Genomic DNA, 21,131 nt, shown 5'->3' with positions numbered 1-21,131 from the left:
CAGCGGTGGCATGCTTTCTTTCCCCCCAGCCTGTTCGCAAACCACCTTCCGAAGTGAGATTTCCCGCCATTTCAGTTCAAGAAATGAAAAGTCTCTTCCCGGCAGATTCTCCGGACTCGCCGGAGGCCCGAGCCCACACGGCTTTCCCCGCAAGGCAAGCAGCGGCACGCCCTGGGCGGCTGCATGCATCGTGATCCCGGGGATTGTGCCAAAAGGTGCCAGCAGACTAGCAGATAAAGCGTTTTAGCACCCGCCGAAAAAGCCGGACTGCGAAACCCGCCCGCTGTGGCGAAGCCAAAGCCGGGCGGGCCGGGCGCGCCCCCAGCGCCCGCGCGGGTCCGGACGGAGGAGCGCGGCCGTTGCCGGGAGGAGCGAAGCTCGGGGGCGGAGGGCGGGCGCGCGCGCCAACCCGACTCCGAATTGGTCGGCTCCTTAGAGCCGAGTGACGTCAGCCGGCGAGAACGTCGGATGTGTGTGGTGGGCGCGGGCGGGCAGGCGAGGGAGGCCTACTGCGCAGGCGCAGCGGCTGGGCTCCGTCCGCCCCCGGCTTTCGGGCCCAGCTCTCGCGGACAAGTCCCGACATCGCGCGCGCCCCCCCTACCTCCGCCCTCCGGGACCGCCCCCTCCCCCGGCTCGGCCTCGTCGGAGATAAACAATAGTTGGCTGGCGAGCGCCGAGGGTGCCTCCCGCCGCGGGGACTCGGCGGGCCGCGCGGCACCGGCGGGATCGCGGCCAGCCGGCCATGGCGGGGCTGTACTCGCTGGGAGTGAGCGTCTTCTCCGACCAGGGCGGGAGGAAGTACATGGAGGACGTTACTCAGATCGTGGTGGAGCCCGAGCCGGCGGCCGAGGAAGAGCCCTCGCCGCGGCGATCGCCCTCGCGGCCGCCGCCCCCGCCGCGGTCACCGCCGCCCCCGGCCGGCGGCGAAGTGGCGGGGAGAGGCGCCGCGGGGGCCGCCCGGGAGGCTCGCGCCGCGCCGCCCGACGCCGGGGCCTCGCCGGCTCCCGGCCGCTGCTGCCGCCGCCGCTCCTCGGTGGCCTTCTTCGCCGTGTGCGACGGGCACGGCGGGCGGGAGGCGGCGCAGTTCGCCCGCGAGCACCTGTGGGGTTTCATCAAGAAGCAGAGGGGCTTCACGTCGTCCGAGCCGGCGAAGGTGTGCGCCGCCATCCGTAAAGGCTTCCTCGCCTGTCATCTCGCCATGTGGAAGAAGCTGGGTGAGTTCCCCGGCTTGCTGCGGCCTCCCGCCTCCTCTTCTCCGGGCAGTTTTGGGCTCTCTGTTGCGCCGGCCCCGCGAGCCCCCCAACCCCCGGCCACCGAGGGCGCTCTCTGTGTGTCCATCGACGGGAGGGAAAATTCCGCGGTCTCTCAGCGCGCTTTCCAGGATGGGGGGCTCCGGTCAAAGGAAAGTGGCTTTTCGGAAGGAGAGGGTTGCGGTCTCCTTTCAGACATCCCTCGCTTTATTTCCACCCCCCCGCGCCCCGGCCAGGATCGGTGGGGAGCCGTCCCCTCCTCCCTTCGCTACGCCACTCTGGTGGCAGCCAGCCGGAAAGCGTGTTTGAAACCTGGCGCCAGATTTTAGCCAAAAGATGCACTGAAGACGTGTTGCTACCCAGGACGCGCGAAGGAAGCGGGAGATGTCAAAAAAAAAAAAAAAAAAAGTGTCTCCTTCAAATCTGTCATAATTTTGCTCTTGAAGGACTTGTTCCTATCGATGGCCTCCTACCGGCGGTGTCAGGCCTCCAAAATTGACCCCGGGTGGCTGGTAGTTGAAGGAAGCTGTTGGCTATAGTAGAGAGGCTAAAAAGTTATCATCCAGCGACTTAGCTTTGGGAAGGAATTCGGTATGGTGATCCTGAAATGTTTCTAGGATCTTTATGCTTGTACTGCTTATGAAAAACAAAAGCATGGAATGGGTTCTTACCACTTAAACTGGCCCCGTTACCGGGATGTGTTAAATTCAGTTTAGGGCTTTTCAAAAGTGCACTTTTTTTTTTTTAACCCTTTGGTACTTACCTTAGCTAATTGATGTCAGAGAGTTTTCAACAGTTCCCACGTAAAAATGCTTGTAAATTGTAGATACCCGTCGAAGTAGGAAGAGATAAGGAATTACTGATGTGCCAAAAGGAATTGGAGACCCTAATTTCTAAAAATTTGATGTAGTTGTAGTTTGATCGAAGCTTTGAATGTGTTCTAAAGCAGCCGATGTTTGTGTTCCCAACCTGTGTTATCATACAGAGTTGTAGGTGCTTAGGCATTGCTGTGAATGAATGGCATGAATCTTTTTTTAGAGAAAACACAATACCACTTCTGTTGTTTGAGAAAGTCCTCTTGTTTAAGGTAGCATAATGTTGCTTTATTTTCAGCAGAGGGACAGAGACATAGAGAAGAGTGTAAAGGTTAATCAAATACAGAACATTTTTTAAAAGTATTGTCATAGAGTTGTAGACTAGCTTCTTTCAAAGTCTGTTTTCTGTTTGCCTGGATTTCTGCCAAGAATTGTTTGATTGACTCATAGAACCTCCAGTCCGCCTGTGGGAGGCTGTTTGATCCAATCCCAGAGGCCCCTATTATGGATTTGTTTTGTTTTTGTGTAGGCAGAGCACAGCTGAAAGCACCAGCAGCATATTCCAGAAATTTGTCATTTCATTGCTAGTAGGGCAAGTGGGAGTGGACGGCAAGACAAGATAGAGGAAAATTAGACGCAGAGAACATTTAGAATCCTGTGTATTTTGGAGTACACTTGGAGCAACATAAATTTGCCATGTGTTTTCACTGAAAGGATAAAATATAAACCCTGTTACTTGAACATTTTTTAATAAAGCAGAAATCTTGCTGTTAAATGTGAATGCGTATGTCTGTTGACATATATGTACTTTCTGAACCAAGATTTATACACCAAATGTTAAAGCTTATTTTGTTCCCACAGTTAACCTTATACTCCATCATCAAAACTTGAAGGAAAAAAGAGTAGGATACATATATGGAAGTCTTGACAAACACAGTCTTCCTGTGTGTCAGGCTATAGTAGTGGTTCTCAAACTTTTTGCTATCAGAACCCTTTGTACTCAAATGATTCGAGGTTCTAAGCAGCTTTTGTTTATGTGGGCTACATCTATCATATTTTACTGTATGAGAAGTTAAAACTGAGAAATTTAGGGGCTTCCCTGGTGTTCCAGTGGTTAAGAATCTGCACTGTAGTGCAAGGGACGCCAGTTCCATCCCTTGTCTGGGAAGATCCTACATGCCATGAACAACTAAGCCTGGATGCCACAACTATCTGAGTCCCTGTGTTGCAACTACTGCAGCCTGGATGCCTAGAGCCTGGGCTCTGCAGCAAGAGAAGCCCCTGTTGCTGCAACTAGAGAAAGCCCACATGCAGCAACGGAGACCCATCGCAGCCAAAAACAAATAAATCTTAAAAGAAAAAACCAAAAACTGAGAAATTAATGAAATTTAACCTATTAAAAATAAGCTTATTGTGTGTTGACATTTTAAAGTGAAAAATCACTTTCCCCCCTAAAATAAATATTGAAATAAATATTCTAATCTTTTGCCCATTTTTTGTTTCTTTGAGTTTTGAGAGATCTTAATACATTCTGGATACAAGACGTTAATTAGATATACAATTCGAAAACATTTTCTCCCAGTCTGCAACTTTAACATTGTCTTTTAAAGAGAAATTTTTAATTTCGATTAAATCAAATTTATCAAGTTGCTTTATATGGCAGTCTCACACACATATGTAGTAGAAAAAGGGAGGAATAGTTTGTCTTTTCAGATAATTGTGGATATTCCACCCCAAAGTGGTAGTTTCTTAAGATTAGTCAAAATGGAATCTAAAACATTATCAATGAACTTTTCTATTTTAACAGTAAGAGCCATTGGTTTCTCTTGCACTTTGAATCAGCCTTTTACCCACATGTGTTCTTGTGGCATGGTACATGAGTCATTTGGAAAATAATGGCTCACTGAATTTATGTAGATCTTCCAAGTATTGATGCATTTCATTATACAATATTAAAATACCCACATTTGTTACGATCACTGATCTCATCAGAGAAGTCTTAAGATTGGGAAGTTATCAAGTTTATTGTCATCACTACAAGGTAGTGGACACATATATTCTAAAATATGAGGTTTGGGGACATCCCTGCTGGTCCAGTGGTTATGAATCTGCCTTGCAGTGCAGGGGACTCAGGTTCCATCTCTGGTAGGGGAACTAAGATCCCACTTGCTTTAGAGCAGCTAAGCCCACGGGGCTGTAAGAACTGAGCCTGCATGCCACAACTAGAGAGGACATGCCCCGTGAGGAAAGATCCCACGTGACGCAATAAAGATCCCGACTGTTGCAACTAACACCCAATGCAGCCAAATAAATACGAGGTTTTAAGCAGCAGTTCGAAGTTTATCACTGGCAACAAATAACTGTCTGCTTTTCTTGAAAAACTTCATTTTGAAAAAAATGTATGCCACATGCCCAAGTCTTTCTTTTTTTTTGGCTGTGCCTTGTGGCTTGCAGCATCTCAGTGTCCTGACCAGGGACACAGCAGTGAAAGGTCACAGACCTGGGACTTCCCTAGTGGTCCAGTGGCTAAATGCCTTCCCAGTGGACGGGGCCCAGGTTTGATCCCTGGTTGGGGAACTAGATTCCACATGCCAAAAACTATGTTCTGGAGACTAAAAAAGATTCCGTGTGCTACACTGAAGAGTAAAAATCCCATGTGCTTCTACTAAGACTCGGAGTGAAAGTGTGAAAGTTGCTCAGTCGTGTCCAACTCTTTGCGACCCCATGGACTATGGAATTCTCCAGGCTAGGATACTGGAGTGGGTAGCCTTTCCCTTCTCCAGGGGATCTTCCCAACCCAGGGATCGAACCCAGGTCTCTCGCATTGCTGGCAGATTCTTTACCAGCTGAGCCACAAGGGAAGCCCAAGAATACTCGAGTGGGTAGCCTATCTCTTCTCCAGCGGATCTTCTGGACCCAGGAATTGAACCGGGACGGATTCTTTACCAACTGAGCTATGAAGAATGAATAACTAAATAAGACCTGGAACAGCCAAATAAATAAATATATATAAAAAGAAAGGCCAGAATCCTAACCACTAGACCTCAGGGAATTCCCTGCTCAGGTCTTACTAAGTCATTTTTATCAGTCTTTCAAGTAAAAATGATGATCTGTGAAAATTGTGGCTACTTCTTTCCATAAGTCACTCAGTCACAAATGCTTTTCCTCTTTACAGCCATACTATGCAACAGAAGCCTTTTATGCACCTCCCTTCTTGTTTTACAGAATGTTGAAAAGATGTGTATTCGTGGATGGAAGTTTAGTAAAATTAATTTTTATTGCATCATCAAGGACATTCATAAGTTAAACTGGTTTCCCTTTTTTTTTTTGCCAACTGAGCCACAAGGGAAGCTCTCCCTTTTCTTTTTTTAAACTGGAAGTGAGTGGCTATGTTTTTCTGACTTCGAGGCATGTGGGGTCTTTAGTTTCCCAATCAGAGATCAAATCCAATCCCTTGCACTGGAAGTGCAGAGTCAACCACTGGACTGCCAGGGAAGTCCCTGGTTATAGCGTATACAGGACTACCAGTTCACTTTGGTACCACTGCCTTGATTCCTGCAAAGCAACAGCAGTTCTACTAGCCACTGCTTTTCAACCATCAGTACAGATGTCAACACAGTGAAAAGGGCAAATAAACTTAGAAATATTATGAAAATGGTTTTGGTCTTGTGGAATCCCTGTAAAGATGATTCGCACCATTGTGAGATAACTGCTGTGTTTTGTCTGTTTCTCGGCTAAATCTTGGGGTCTTTGGGAGCAGAGATACTGCCTTACACATCTTATAGTTAATCTTTTAGGGCTGACCATGCAATTCCTTGCCCAAAGTGGCTGCTAGTTTAGTTGAATTTCTGTGGGTGTGGTGATTAAATTGGCATTTTTACCTTTTTTTTAAATTAAAATTTTCCCCCTTTAAAAATTATAATGTATATGCATACAATTTACCATTTTAGCCAGGTTTAGGTGTATAATTCAGTGGCATTTCGTATATTCATAGGATTGTGCAACAGTCACCACTCTACATTTTCAGAACTCATCCATTATCCAAACAGAAATTCAGTACTCATTAAACAGTAATTTCCCATTATCCTCTTCTCCAGCCCTGGTAAACCTCCATTTTACCTCCAGTTGCTATTCACCTCTTCTAGGTACCTCATATAAGGAGAACCATACAACATTTGCCTTTTTTGAATTTTATTTCATTTAGCATGATGTCTTTAAGGTTTGTCCAAATTGTAGCATGTGTCAGAATTTTCTTCCTTTTTAAGGCTGAATAATATTCCGCTGTATATGCACACCACATTTTATCCATTCATCCATTGATATTTGGGTTGTTTCCATCTTTTAATGCTGCTAGAACTTGAGTGTAGAAGTGCCTGTTAGATTCTCTGTTTTCAGTTCTTTGGAGTCTAAACCTGGAAGTGGACTGGCTGGGTCATTTGGTAATTCTGTGTTTAACTTTCTGAGGAATCACCAAACTGTCTTCACAGCAGGTGCACTGTTTCACATTGCCACTAGCAGTTCTCCAAGGGTCCTGATATCTCCCCATTCTTGCCTCCATTTGATATTTTTCTTTTCTTAAAAAATAATAGCCATACTAGTGGGTGGGGAGAGCTTTCTTATATTTTTAAAGAATGCTTCCTTGTCTTTCTACACCACACCCCCTTATTTTTTTTGGCCGCTTCTGACCTGCAACATTTTGGTTTCCCATTCAGGGATGGATCCCACACCCCCTGCAGCAGAGGGTGGAGTCTTAACCACTGGACCGCCTGGGAAGTCCCCTAAGCCCTTCTTCATTTATTTAATTACCATTAAGCTTGACCTCTCTAGCATTGTTCAAGTGCTTATATACTCTTGCCAAATTTACAAAGGAAAACTTCAATTATCTAAAAATTTTTATATGACTTATTTTTGTCTTGAGGCAGAGGGACTTGATAAATATAGCATAGAGTGAGAGAGAATGTGAATATATCCTTTTTTTTTTGTTTTGGCCGTGTCATGTAGCTTGTGGGGTCTTAGTTCCTCAACCAGGGATTGAACTTGGGCCCCCAGCAGTGGGAGGCTTGGAGTCCTAATCACTGGACTGCTAGGGAATTCCCAACATATCCTCTTTGGGAAGTTTGTTTATTTTGGCTATGCTGGGTCTTGTTGGGGCTCATGGCCTCTGGAGCACACAGACTCAGTAGTTGCAGCGCAGGCCTAGTTGCAGTGTGTGGGATTTTAATTCCCCCATCAGGGATTGAACCCAGGCCCCCAGCATTGGGAGCATGGAGTCTTATCCATTGGACTACCAGGGAAGTCTCAACATATTCTTTAAAAATTTTTTTTCATATCATTATTACTTCTTGATCTTAAGTTACAGTATATGCCTAATTGATTTATATTCCTATGTGTGGATTTACTGTTCCTGTGTTATGCTTGCCTTCTAAGAAATAATGTTTCAGAGTTTATGTGTGCTTCTTTTTAGGCTTATTCATTTGAAATGTTCTTATTGAAATGTTCTTTCCTTTTGATAGTTCAGAGAAGTTAGTGAACAACATGCAGCTTTTATTCCTTTGAATCATAGTTCATTGACTTGTGTTATCAAGAGAACCATTAGAAAGGTAACAACATACACTTGAAATGAATGAAGTGAGATCGCTGATGTGATTACAGGAAATTCGCCACAGTATTTGTAAAGGACGATGAGATATGGGAAGTTTTATTTTTTTATTTTTCAACTGAAAATCAAAGCATTTACTTAAAAGAATGTGGCTAAAGGAATGAATTATGAAGAAACTGGTCTTAACCTAAATTGTTGATTCTGTGTTTGGCAGATAGTTTTCATTATCTTAAATTTAAAGACAGAAACAGAGATGGACAAATGCAGAAGAGGGGCAGAAGGGGTAAAGGGAAACGAGAAAGCCAGGCTCTGTTGTGTCCCACTCTTTCCAACCCCATGGACTGTAGCCCACCGGGCTCCTCTGACCATGGCATTCTCCAGGCAAGAATGCTGGGGTGGGTTGCCATTCCCTTCTCCAGGGCATCTTCCAGACCCAGGGATTGAGCCTGGGTCTCTTGTATTGCGGGCAGATCCTTTACCATCTCTGAGCCACCAGAATCTTTCCCACATTTGAAGAAAACTTACTAAATCATGGAATTTAAGCTTGTATCATTAGTTTCATATTTTTCAGTTTTTAGTATCAAGGACTTTCATCGTCTTGCTCATCACATGTGCTGAATGAATTTGCCATATTTATCAAGTACCGATTTTTTCTGTTTTTGTTAATCATTCATTACTTTCCATCAGTATTAGATAATCTGTGCTGCCGCATGTTGTTGCATGTAGTTCGGTCCTTTTTTTCCTCCTTACTGAGTGGTATTCCATTGTCTAGATAAACCACGGTTTGTTCCTTCACCCATTGATAGGCATTTGTATTGTCCACAGCTTTTGCCTGTTACGAATAAAGCTGATGTAAAGCTTTTCTTTACAAGAGTGAATGTAGAAAGAGTGATGGAACTAGAAAATTTCATTTGGTAACCATCATAATAGTTGATTCAGCCAAGAAACATCAATAAACACTAAAACTAGTAGGTAAAACTTTGAGGAACAGAATTGCTATAATGAGTTCCCTAGAGGGGTGGTTAGCACACATTGGATGTTCTAAAGACAACGTAAATGTATTCTCTCATGGTCTGGAGGCCAGAAGTCTGAAACCCAGGTGTCAGTAGGGTTGATCCCATTTTGGAGGCTCTGAGGGCGAATCTGTTCCATCCTCTCTTCTAGGTTCTGGTGGCTGGCAGCAGTTCTTTGCATTTCTTGGCTTGTTCCGTCCCCACTGTCTTTATATCGCCTGTGTCTTCTCCCCTTCTGTCTAAAGGACACTTGTCTTTGGATTTAGGACCCACTCTAATCCAGGGTGATCGCTTCTTAAGATGTTTAACCTAATTACATTTGCAAAGATCCTTTTCCCAAATTAGGTCACATTCACAGCTTCTGGGTGGCATATCTTTTATTGGTGTTGGGAGGGGTCACCATTCAGTTCACTCCAAAGGATATTTATGTTGTCTCAGATAATCTCCCTGTGAAACATATTAATTACAAAAAGAAAAAGGTTATAGGGAGAAACCTGGCAGACACCACCTTAATTGAGTGATTCAAGAGTAGCATCACTTTTCATGGGACAAATCGAAATTGTATACTGCCTGCAGGGAGATGATCATATTTCTGTGATGTTCCTGCCAAAAGTGCATAATCTGGTTACAAACATGAGGAAACATGAAACAAACCCAAATTGAGAGACATTCTTAAAATGACTGGCCAAGTGTTCCTAAAAAGCATCGAGGAAACACTGAGGTTCCAAGTTGGAAGTGACTAAAGATACATGATAAGCATATATAACAAGGGATCCTGAATTTTATTTTTTATTATAAAGCATATTGTTAGGCTAGTTGATGAAAATGAGTGAGATCTATAGATTAGGTGGTACTGTGCTATCAATGTTAATTTCCTGATTCTGACGGTGTAGAAATTAGGGCTTCCCGGTGCTTATATTGCAGTTCTGTTCCTCAAATTTCACCCTCTAGGCAAGGAATCCACCTGTGATGCAGGAAACGCAGAGACTCGGGTTTGATCCCTGGGCCTGGAAGAATCCTGGAAAAGGAAATGGCAAAACCATTTCAGTATTGTTGCCTGGGAAATTCCATGGACAGAGGAGCCTGGCGGGGTCGCTGAGTTGGACACGACTGAGAGACAGGAATTAGATAAAATAATAGTATTTGGGAGTGATGGTATATTTTGTGGTGGTTGACTTTCTATTGGTTCAAGAAAAAAGTTCTTTGGATTATTCCTGAGGGGGCAGGGAAGTAAACCTGAAGAAGTAGGTGTCCGATCGGAAAAGGAATCTAGGTAGCTGTTCATCAGAGCCCTGCAGTTGGATGCATACCAGATAACCAAGGCTGTGTTTATTTGTTTCAGTAAGGAGGATAAATCAAAACCGCAGCAACATTTGGCATCATCATTTGATTATATTTGATTATAATCCCCTGTCATTTTCTGAGACCTGTCAGACTTTTGCAGTCGTGAGACTATATCAGATCATCACCTCTGCTTATGTTTTAGGTGACACAAATCGTTGTGGTTCTTTGAGAGATGTGGTAATGCTTTTAAATTGCTATTTTGGAAGAGAGTGCTGTTGGTAGTCTTGCGCTTGGCCTTTTCTACCGTAGCAGACTTTGTGACCAATTACCGAGAACCGTGAGAGGAAGCTGTTAGTTGCTGAGGTTATTTGGGGACCAAAAGCTGTGGGATAGATAGGTTTGGGATTCCATTGGGTCTCAGGTAGACTGGATTGAAAGTCTTTAAAACCTGACCTCCATGGGCCTTAGCTCTTCCTTATCAGTGGACTGTGGCTGTATTCTGTAGCTCCAGAATTTTTATCTTAGAGCTGTTGTTCAGTAGTTACTCAGTGTTGTGGGTATCTCCTTTTCCTTCGTGTTTAGCTGCGTGTGAAAATGGCCACATACCACTTTGAAGATGGTTAACAATTCTTTAAACTTGGAAGATTGTTTTGTTTCTTTTTTTTTGTTGAAAGAGCATTCTGGAGATCCAGTTTTTCTTCTCCCCTGGTGTCGGTGAAGTAACCATACCAGAAGTAACCATTGTCTTTGGGTAATTAACTGCTCTTGGCTGATCTCCATCATCTCAGGATTTTCCCACCCACAGAGATCAGGAGACCCATCTTCATGGCAGCCTCTTCCCTTAGTATTTCTTGCTTAGAGAGAAAAGTCAGTAAAATATGTTTAAAAGATTTTGGTGTACCGTATATAAAATAGATAAACAGTAAGCATATCTGCATAGCACAGTGAATGCATTCAAGATCTTGTAATAACCAACAGTGGAAAAGCATAAAAGGAGTATATAGGGGCTTCTTTGGTAGTTCAGTGTCAAAGACTCCAAGCTCCCAATACAAGAGGCCTGGGTTCCATTGCTGGTCAGGGAAGTAAGACCCCACATACCACGCGGTGTATCTATCCAAAAAGAAAGAAAGGAAAAAAAAATAAAAAGATGTCTAACCGAATCACTTTGCTAAATACCTAACACAATATTGTAAATCAGTTATACTTCAATTAAAAAAAGGTTTTGGTGTTTACTTAATTACTTCCTTAATTATTGAAGAGAGTCTTCTCAACTTTCCTTGGGGTGGATAAGTGGGATGCATATTCATAGACTAGATTTAATCTAAGGTCCCTATTTCCCTAAATCTTTGAATTGTTTCCTTTATATCATTGTGTGTATTTTCTGGAACTTCATAATAAAGTACCAAAAATTGGTTGACTTAGCAGAAGTCTCTTGTCTCACAGGTCTGGAGGCCCAGGGTGCAAGATCAGGGCTCTGGCTGGGCCATGCTCTTCCTGTCTCCTGACAGTCTGAGAAGAAGCCCCTTACCCCTCCTAGCTTCATGTTTACCAGGACTTCGTGGCATTCCCTGGCTTGTAGGAGCAGCCCTCTAGTCCGATGACTCTCCCTTCTGCGTTTCCCATCTTTCCTCTGTGGGTTTGTCTGTCTCTGTGTTCGTATTTCCCCTTTCTGTAGGAACACCAGTGCTACTACTGCATTAGAGCCCGCCCTCACGACTTATTTTAACTTGACTGTCTCTGTAAAGACCCTCTTTCTGAGTAAGATCATGTTCTCAGGTACTGAGTATTAGGATTTCAGCATATCTTTTTTGGAAGGACACAGTTCCGCTCCTTAACAGTCATGTCAAATTGTTTGTTGTTTCTCAGTCATGGAACTGTTGGCCGGAGTTGGATCTGTTTGCAGAGAAGTTTTATTACCATAATTCTAAGCTAGTATGCTCACTGTAGACTATCCACTCACTGTTTATTGATCAATTCAGCCCTGTCTCACCACTGGTTACTACCTGGAATAGGAACAGGAGACTCAGTGTCTTCTACCCCTTATTGGTTCCGTAACTAATGGTCATTTTTCTGAGAAGCAGTTGCCTGCAGCCTACTCTGTGGTGCTGGTTTTGTATTACAATTCTTTGAAAACAACACAGTGACTCAGTCTACAATAAGGAGGGAAAAGAGCATGGGAGTTCAGTAGAAGGATGTTCGGCAGCTCACAGAATCAGACTAAAGGCTAAACGAGGTTTCGCAGTGACAGAAGCAGGGATCCCTGGGGCTCTAGCTGATAGGAACTAGTGGACACTCATTGAAAGCTTTTAGTTTCTGGGGTGAATCAGCTCCAAAAGTTGGCTATGCCTTTCTATCTAAAGATGCAAATATATGAAGAGTAACACAGGTCATTTGCCTACAGCTAAGCCAGGAGCAAGCAGGTTTTTAGTTCCGTTCCTAAAGACTGCATGCAATGGAGGCTGTGAACTCCAGAACAAAATTGGGATGCTAGTATTAGAAGGGGGAATGTGTGTTAGACGCGTGTGTACTGCATTTTAATACTGTAAGTAAAGACTAAAGTAAAAGCAACATAAGGGCTTCCCTGGTGCCTCAGTGGTAGAGTATCTGCCTGCCAGTGCAGGAGACGTGGGTTTGATCCCTGGTCTGGAAAGATCCCCTAGAGAAGGAAATGGCAACCCACTTCAGTATTCTTGCCCAGGAAATCCCGTGGACAGAGGAGCCTGGTGGGCTACAGACCATGGTGTCGCAGAAGAGTCGGACACGACTCAGTGACTCAACAACAGCAATGAAAGCAACGTAGCCTTTTCCTCCATTCGGATGTTTCTGCAGGAAAAAAAATTTCCAAAAGCTGAATTATTTGGTTGAAGAATAATATGTTTTATCTTTTGATGACTCTTGATACATGTTTTTCAAATTGCTTCCTGAAGGCTTCTACTGTTCTGTACTGCTTTGACATTAGAATGCTGTAAAAATTCCTAGTGCAGTGATTAGGACTCTGTTGAACTGCCTGGGTTTAAATCCCAGTTTCTCCATTCACTGCCTGTGTGACCTTACCTCTTTGTGCCTGAATATCCTCATCTTTAAAATAGAATCAAGATAGTACCCACCTCGGAATTCCCTGGTGGCACAGTGGATAAAGAATCCACCTGCCAGAGCAGGGGACACAGGTTGGATCACTGGTTCAGGAAAATCCCACATGTTAAGGAGCAGCTAAGCCCGTGTGCGACAACTACTGAAGCCTTCACACTTAGAGCCTGTGCTCCACAAAAAGAGAAGCCATTGCAATGAGCCCATGTACCACAGCTGGAGAAAGCCCTGGTGCAGCAACAAACTGAAAAACTGGCAGTCAAAACTTTAAAAAAAAATAGCGCCTACCTCTTGAGAGTTAAATGAGTCTTAGTTGAGTTCAGTTCAGTTGCTCAGTCGTGTCTGACTCTTTGCGACCCCACGAACTGCAGCACGCCAGGCCTCCCTGTCCATCCGAAGTCCACCCAAACCCATGTCCATTGAGTCAATGATGCCATCCAACCATCTCATCCTCTGTCTTCCCCTTCTCCTGCCCTCAATCTTTCCCAGCATTAGGGCCTTTTCCAGTGAGTCAGCTCTTCGAATCAGGTGGCCAAAGTATTGGAGTTTCAGCATCAGCATCAGTCCTTCCAGTGAACACCCAGGACTGATCTCCTTTAGGATGGACTGGTTGGATCTCCTTGCATGGCAAGGGACTCTCAAGAGTCTTCTCCAACACCACAGTTCGAAAGCGTCCATTCTTTGGCGCTCAGCTTTCTTCACAATCCAACTCTCACATCCATACATGACCACTGGAAAAACTATAGCCTTGACTAGACGGACCTTTGTTGGCAAAGTAATGTCTCTGCTTTTTAATATGCTATCTAGGTTGGTCATAACTTTCCTTCCAAGAAGTAAGCGTCTTTTAATTTCATGATTGCAATCACCATCTGCAGTGATTTTGGAGCCCCCCAAAATAAAGTCTGACACTGTTTCCGCTGTTTCCCCATCTATTTCCCATGAAGTGATGAGACTGGATGCCATGATCTTTGTTTCTGAATGTTAGCTTTAAGCCAACTTTTTCACTCTCCTCTTTCACTTTCATCAAGAGGCTTTTTGGTTCCTCTTCACTTTCTGCCATAGGGTGGTGTCATCTGCATATCTGAGGTTATTGGTATTTCTCCTGGCAGTCTTGATTCCCGCCTGTGCTTCTTCCAGCCCAGTGTTTCTCATGATGTACTCTGCATAGAGGTTAAATAAGCAGGGTGACAATATACAGCCTTGACATAGTCCTTTTCCTATTTGGAACCAGTCTGTTGTTCCATGTCCAGTTCTAACTGTTGCTTCCTGACCTGCATATAGGTTTCTCAAGAGGCAGGTCAGGTGGTCTTGTATTCCCATCTCTTTGATAATTTTCCACAGTTTATTCTGATCCACACAGTCAAAGGCTTTGGCATATGAGTCTCAGGATATATTAATAGATATTAAAACATGATAAGTATATAAGTACCCCCAAATTTAAACTTATTATAAAGAACATATGCTTTCTATACATGTTTATAATAGCTTTACTTCATCCAGAAATTTTACATTTTTGTGTTATAAAATTTATTAGTCTTTGTTTTAATGACTTACACACATATTCTAAAAGATGCTTAAATCAGAATTCATATACTGTCTGATACTGTTTTTGATATGCTCCCTGTTTTAAGTCATTTTTGTTTTTTGATTAAAATGTAAAGTAGAAAACAAGAAAGGCTAAGGAAGACATTATAAAGAGGCAGGTTCCTTAATACATAAAGTCATTGCAATTTCACTCAGAACCTCCACAGGGTGGAGGTTGCTTCTGAAGTTAATGTGGAAAAATCCTTCAGAGAATATTGAGAAAGAAAAATAATTGGAGGATACTTAAACTCCCAATTATTAAAAAGCACCATAAATAGATTAGTAGGATGAGTCCAGAAATAGATCTGAGGCAAGATGTAACATATGATAAAAGGTGACATTTCAAATGAATAGGGAAAGCATGGATTATTCAGTATTTTTAGATCATTGCAGAATATCTTTCATAATATATTAGTGCTTTTGACAAAAAATGTGATTTAAACATTAACATTTCTTTGAATATCCTTTTTATTTTTAGCTTTTTTCCTCCCTTTTCATCTCATTTTAGGTGCTTTTTGCCAACAGCTGAATTACTTGTATACTGTAGGTTAATTTTGTTTTTCTGAATGTGCTTAAGAACTCTTTTCTCTGGGAGTTCACTTCGTTCCCATTATATTTAGCTGCAGAAAACAATCTTTTCCAGTTTCTTAAAAAAAAAAAAAGGAAAGGTTTTACCTAGAGCCATAAAATAAAGGTCTAAAGAAACATACACCATACTCTAGGCTGAGCTTCTAAGGAATGATGTCTATAACCAAACTGCAAAACTGCATGGTCTATAGAGCTGTCTGCTGGGATCTATGTTTGCAGAGTTGATGCCTTTTTCCTGCTGCTTTTTTTTCTTTTAACTTAAACCCTGAGATATAGCATGCATACATAAAAGGCCGTAAAACATAAATGTACAGTATAATAAATAATTATAAAATGAACACCATCCAGTTAAGAAAGAGAACATTGCCTGCACCCCAGTAGGCCCTTCTGATCTCATATTCCTCACTTCCCCTAAGGGGCAACCAGGATCTTGACTTACGTGATTATAGTTCTGTAGTGATTTACTCATTTTTCTTAATAGTTTGCCTGTTGCCTGTAAATATGGTAGTTTTCTTTTTTTTTCTGAAGAAAATCATGCTGTATGCATTCTTTTATCTCATGCTTCTTGTGAGGTTCTTGCCCATGGTGTGTAGTATAATCTATTGTTATTTTGAAGGACATTTGAGTTGTTGCTCATTTTAAGCCCAGATGAACACTGCTGCTGTGAGCATTCATAGGTATTGTGTGCACATGTGCTTTGGTTTATCGTGTATACCAAAGGGTAAACAGTCAGAGTATGCCTGTCTTCACCTTTGCCGTATAATGCCTAGATGCTTTCTAAAGTAGTTGTACCAGTTTACACTCCTACCAGTAGTTGACGATAGAACATGTTATTCCACATTCTTAACTTACTATTGTCAAGCTTTATGCAGTCTGATAATTATGTGTGGTATCTCACTGCGGCTTTTAATTTGTATTTCCCTGATGATTAAAGAAGCCAGACATCTCCGCATGCTTCCTGGGTGTCTGCATGTCCTCGTTTGTCAAAGCCTGTTTAGGCTCTTCATCTGTTTTTCTGTTGAGTAGTCTTATTGATTTGATTTGTGGAGCTTTTTACGTATTCTGCATACTATTCCTTTGACCCATATATGTTACAAATATATCCTCTTCCATTCTGTGAGTTGTCTTTTCACTCCAATATGTTTGAATGAAAGTCTTGATGGTAGTACAACTTCACAGTCATTTTATTTTACATGGCTAGTCCATTTTTTGTCTTTAGGAAATCCTTCTTTACCTTGAGATCACGAATGTACCTTTTTGTGCATTTTCTGAGCTTTTTAACTTTGCTTTTCACGTTAGGCCTTTTTTTAAATTGACTTATTTTGGCTTTGCTGGGCCTTCGCTGCCGCACGCAGGCTTTTTCCAGTTGCAGCGAGCAGGGGCTGCTCTCTAGTGGCCGTGTGCAGGCCTCTCACTGCGGTGGCTTCTCTTGCTGTGGAGCACGGGCTCTAGGGCCCGTAGGCTCAGAAGTTGCGGTGCATGGGATTAATTGCCCTACTCAGTTCCAGGAGCAGGAATCGAACTTGTGTCCCCTGCATTGGCAGGCAGATTCCTATCCACTGTGCCCCCAGGGAAGTCCCTCATGTTAGGTCTTTAATGTACCTGGAAGTGATTTTTTTGTGTTTGGCATCAGGAACTCAGAGTTACGAGTTTTTAAATTTTGTCCCAGCCCCATTTATTGCATGTCTGTCTTTTCTCCACTGTTCATATACCAAGTGTCTAAATATGCATGGGTCTGTGCTGTTTTATTTGTTCACTGGTTTACTACTTTTCCATAAGTGTCTTATTAGAGATTTGTTAGCATTGTTCCCAGATATTTCACACCTTTTGCTGTTACTGTGGATGGGATCTTGTTTTTAAAGTTACATTTTGTAATTTTTTCTATTTTACAAAAATAGAATTGATATTTTATATAAGTATTTATATCCATTGATCTTATTGAACTTTATCAATGCCAGTAATCTAGCCACAACTGTTTTTCCTTGGGGCTTTTTTTTTTTTTTTTTTTGGCAACTCCACTTGGTGTCTCTCAGGCTGTTTGCTTTTTTCTTAAATACATAATGGTAATAACAAAAACTGATGTTTTAAAATTTTATTTATTTATTTTATTTTTGGATCTGCTGGGTCTCTGTAGCTGTGCAGACTTTTTCTCCAGTTGTGGTGAGTGAGGGCTGCTCATTGCAGTGGCTTCTCTTGTGGCTGAACACAGGCTCTCAGTCTTCAGAGCACAGGTTCTGTAGATTTGTTGCTCTGTGGCCTGTGGGATCTTCCTGGACCAGGAATCGAACCCATGTTCCTGCATTAGCAGACAGATTCTTAAGTACAGAGCCACCAGAGAATCCCGCAAACCAATGTTTATTGACTACTTACCATGTGTCTGCTACTGTTGCAGATGGTTTTACGTGTGTATATGGTATCTGTACATGAATTTCTAGCTACATCAATATTGGTAGCTGTTCTGGTTTCCCTCAGCAGTTGTTTCCTGTGCTGCAGGAAGCCCTCTGTTGTGACAGGTCACGCTGGAGGATGGATTCCATCTGTATCATGTGATGGGCCAGGAAGATGCACTGTAGGGTTCAAGAGATGGCTTTTCGGCATATATAATTTTGGAAAAGAAAAGAACTAGTCAGTCTAGATATATTAGAGAAGGCTCATGGCTATAAAAGTTGAGTGACACCTCATCCACTTGGCGGGGGCGGAATTTATTTCTTCTCCCACACCTCCTTTGAGATCCTGTTGTTCCCATTGGCAGATGCACCACTTTCCTTAAAAGAGAGCAGAGTTGAAAGAGGCACAAGGACCCCAGGATTCATGGCAGCACTATTTACAATAGCTGGGACATGGGAGCAACCTAGACGTCCATTGCCAGATGAATGGATAAGGAAGTTGTGGTACATATACACAATGGAGTATTACTCAGCTATAAAAAGGAACACATTTGAGTCAGTTCTCATGAGGTGGATGAACCTGGAGCCTGTTACACAGAGTGAAATAAGTCAGAGAAAGGCAAATACTGTATAATAATGCATATATGTGGAATTCAGAAAGATGGTACCCATGGTCTTACATGCAGGGCAGCAAAGGAGACACAGATGTAAAGAACAGACTTTTAGACTCGGCGGAAGAAGGCGAGGGTGGGATGATTTGAGAGAATAGCTCTGAAACCTGCAAAAATAGAGGACCAGTGCAAGTTTGATGCATGAAGCAGGGCACCCAGAGTCAGTGCTCTGGGACAAGCTAGGAGGATAGGGTAGGGTGGGGAGAGAGGTGGGAGAGGGGTCAGGATGGGGAGGACTCATGTACACCTGTGGTTGATTCATGCTGATGCATGGCAGAACCACCACAATATTGTAATTATCCTCCAATTAAAATAAGTAAATTAATTAAAAAGAAGAGAAGTATTATAGTTAGTACTGGGGCTTCCCACGTGGTGCTAGTGGTAAAGAATCCACCTGCCAATGCAGGAGACATAAGAGATGGAGGTTCGATACCTGGATTGGGAAGATCCCCTGGAGGAGGGCACATCAGCTTACTCCAGCATTCTTGCCTGGAGGATCCCTGGGCAGAGGAGTATGGTGGGCTACAGTCCATAGGGTCACAAAGAGTCGGACATGGCTGAAGCGACTTAGCATGCACGCACTGTAGTTAGTACTGACATCTTAGGAACTTAAGTATTTCACCTTTTACCATGTGCTAGGTTAGGCACTAACCTAGCTCCCAGTTTTAAATAAATCTGCCAAGCTTCCACCATCCATTCCTTACTTCAGCCTTTGTCACTGCCTCTGAGTTTGAACTTTTCTGGAACTCTGTTAACAAGGAATACTGATGTACTGCCTTCCTTACTGACTGCTTTTTCCTCCTGTTGAATTACCAATTTTGCGTTCTGATTTTTTCCCCTCAGTACGGTTGCATTTGTTTAAAATTTCAGGAATTCCTCAGATTTTCTTATGACCCTTCTCTGTGTTTCATGACTGTGTTTCAGAACTTTTTATTATTTGTAATCTGTCCTTTCATTAGGATTTTGTGGGGAGAATACGTTAGTGTTCAGACTTTGTTTGCTATCTTGAACTGTAATGTTTAATGTTATAGAATATTTCATTCTTGTAGCTCAGTCGGTAAAAAATCTAGCTGTAGTGCAGGAGACCTGGGTTCAATCCCTGGGTTAGGACGATCCCCTGGAGAAGGAAATGGCAACTTACTCCAGTATCCTTGCTTGGAAAATCCTGTGGACAGATGAGTCTGGTGGGCTGCAGTCCACCAGACAAAGAGTCGGGCACGACTGAATGACTATGCTTCATTTCATAGAATATTTCAGAAGTTTTAAATGATAGTGAATATAATCAGTATAGGTTTTGGAATTAGATACATGGGATCTTTGCTGCTTAAAATATTTGAGTTATTTTGAGCAACTTTCTTAACCAAGGTTTTGGTTTCTTCATCTGCAAAATGAAAATAATGGAACTGATCTTAGCTTATTGTTAGTGTTATGAGAGAATACAGGTAAAGCTCTTAGCACAGGTAAAGGTCTTAGCAAGTGGTATCCAGTAGGTGCTTGGTAAATGTTATTTATTAGGTTATGAATACTCAGCAGAGTTATTTTAAAAACAAATCAAGTAGCTTTTTCTGAAAATCTTTTTGGAGAAAAATTAATATAAACAGATGATAAGCTGCTGCCAGTATGGTATCAAACTTTTAACATATCCTTGCTACTAAATGTAGTTAAGACTAAGACTTATGTGGAATTATTAAACATATGATGTAACATTTTTCTCCTAAGATTGCCTTGATGGTCGCAATATAATTGCGTTATCTATATAATTAATTTATTAATGTAAGAATGAAGGGATTAACACAAGTCCTTCTTTAATAGCTTTCAAATATGTTTCTTAAATATTGTTGTGTGCTCATTCAGATTTTAACATACTAACTCAACGTAAGTTGCAGTTTTTATTCTGCCACAGTAGTTATGTATACACCTGAAAGTAACATTTTTTCTTTTCTATTACAGCAGAATGGCCAAAGACTATGACAGGTCTTCCCAGCACGTCAGGGACAACTGCCAGCGTGGTCATCATCCGAGGCTTGAAGATGTATGTTGCTCATGTGGGCGACTCGGGGGTGGTTCTTGGAATTCAAGATGATCCCAAGGATGATTTTATCCGAGCTGTGGAGGTGACACAGGACCATAAGCCGGAACTTCCCAAGGAAAGAGAGCGAATCGAAGGACTTGGTGGGAGGTAATGATTGTCCTGCTCTGTCTTTCCTCTCTTGGTTTTATTTAGTCCTTTTCTGCTTTACTTACCTGGAAGGCTGCAGTCCATGGGGTCGCTGAGGGTCGGACACGACTGAGCGACTTCACTTTCACTTTTCACTTTCCTGCATTGGAGAAGGAAATGGCAACCCACTCCAGTGTTCTTGCCTAGAGAATCCCAGGGACGGGGGAGCCTGGTGGGCTGCCGTCTATGGGGTTGCACCGAGTCGGACACGACTGAAGTGACTTAGCAGCAGCAGCAGCAGCTGCAGCTTTACTTACCAGATTGACCTACTTCTCCCTTTTAATAAAGTTACAGATTTTTAGCTTGCCTGGTAAAGTATCCATGTATATTCATATTTATTTTATTATTTTGAATTGACTGATTTATTTCTGATAAATGGCTCCAAAAGGAAATAATATCTTAATGGCACTCAAGTAACAAAACAAACAGGGATTTATTTAAAGCCTTTTGTATAAGCACTGAACAGCATGCCCTTCAGAATCTGGACAAAGCAGCCCTCAGAGTTTCAGAACAGAACAATTTGAATCTATTTTGGGGAATAGAATTTTGTTAGAATTAGCCTTCAGTTTTACCCTTTGGTTTGTAAGTCATGTACACGGCAAACCTCTGTGTTATGTTCTCAGTGTGTTTTGAGA

At 42.6% G+C, this 21,131-nt stretch overlaps 1 protein-coding gene across 1 annotated transcript in view; it reads left to right on the top strand.

The window, feature by feature from the left end:
- Positions 1 to 657: 657 nt before the first annotated feature.
- The window catches only part of PPM1D (protein phosphatase, Mg2+/Mn2+ dependent 1D), a 59,270-nt gene continuing 38,796 nt past the window's right edge, over positions 658 to 21,131 (top strand). Inside the window, exons 1-2 of the mRNA XM_052658291.1 lie at positions 658 to 1,214; positions 20,229 to 20,457. Coding sequence (XP_052514251.1) covers positions 743 to 1,214; positions 20,229 to 20,457 — 701 coding nt within the window. The 5' untranslated portion in view covers positions 658 to 742. The remainder of the gene's footprint in view (positions 1,215 to 20,228; positions 20,458 to 21,131) is intronic.

The sequence above is a fragment of the Budorcas taxicolor genome, chromosome 19 (genome assembly GCF_023091745.1).
Source record: "Budorcas taxicolor isolate Tak-1 chromosome 19, Takin1.1, whole genome shotgun sequence".
Taxonomy (NCBI): Eukaryota; Metazoa; Chordata; class Mammalia; order Artiodactyla; family Bovidae; genus Budorcas; species Budorcas taxicolor.
Note: the sequence above shows the minus strand (reverse complement) of the source record. Positions and strands in the feature narration are given on the sequence as shown.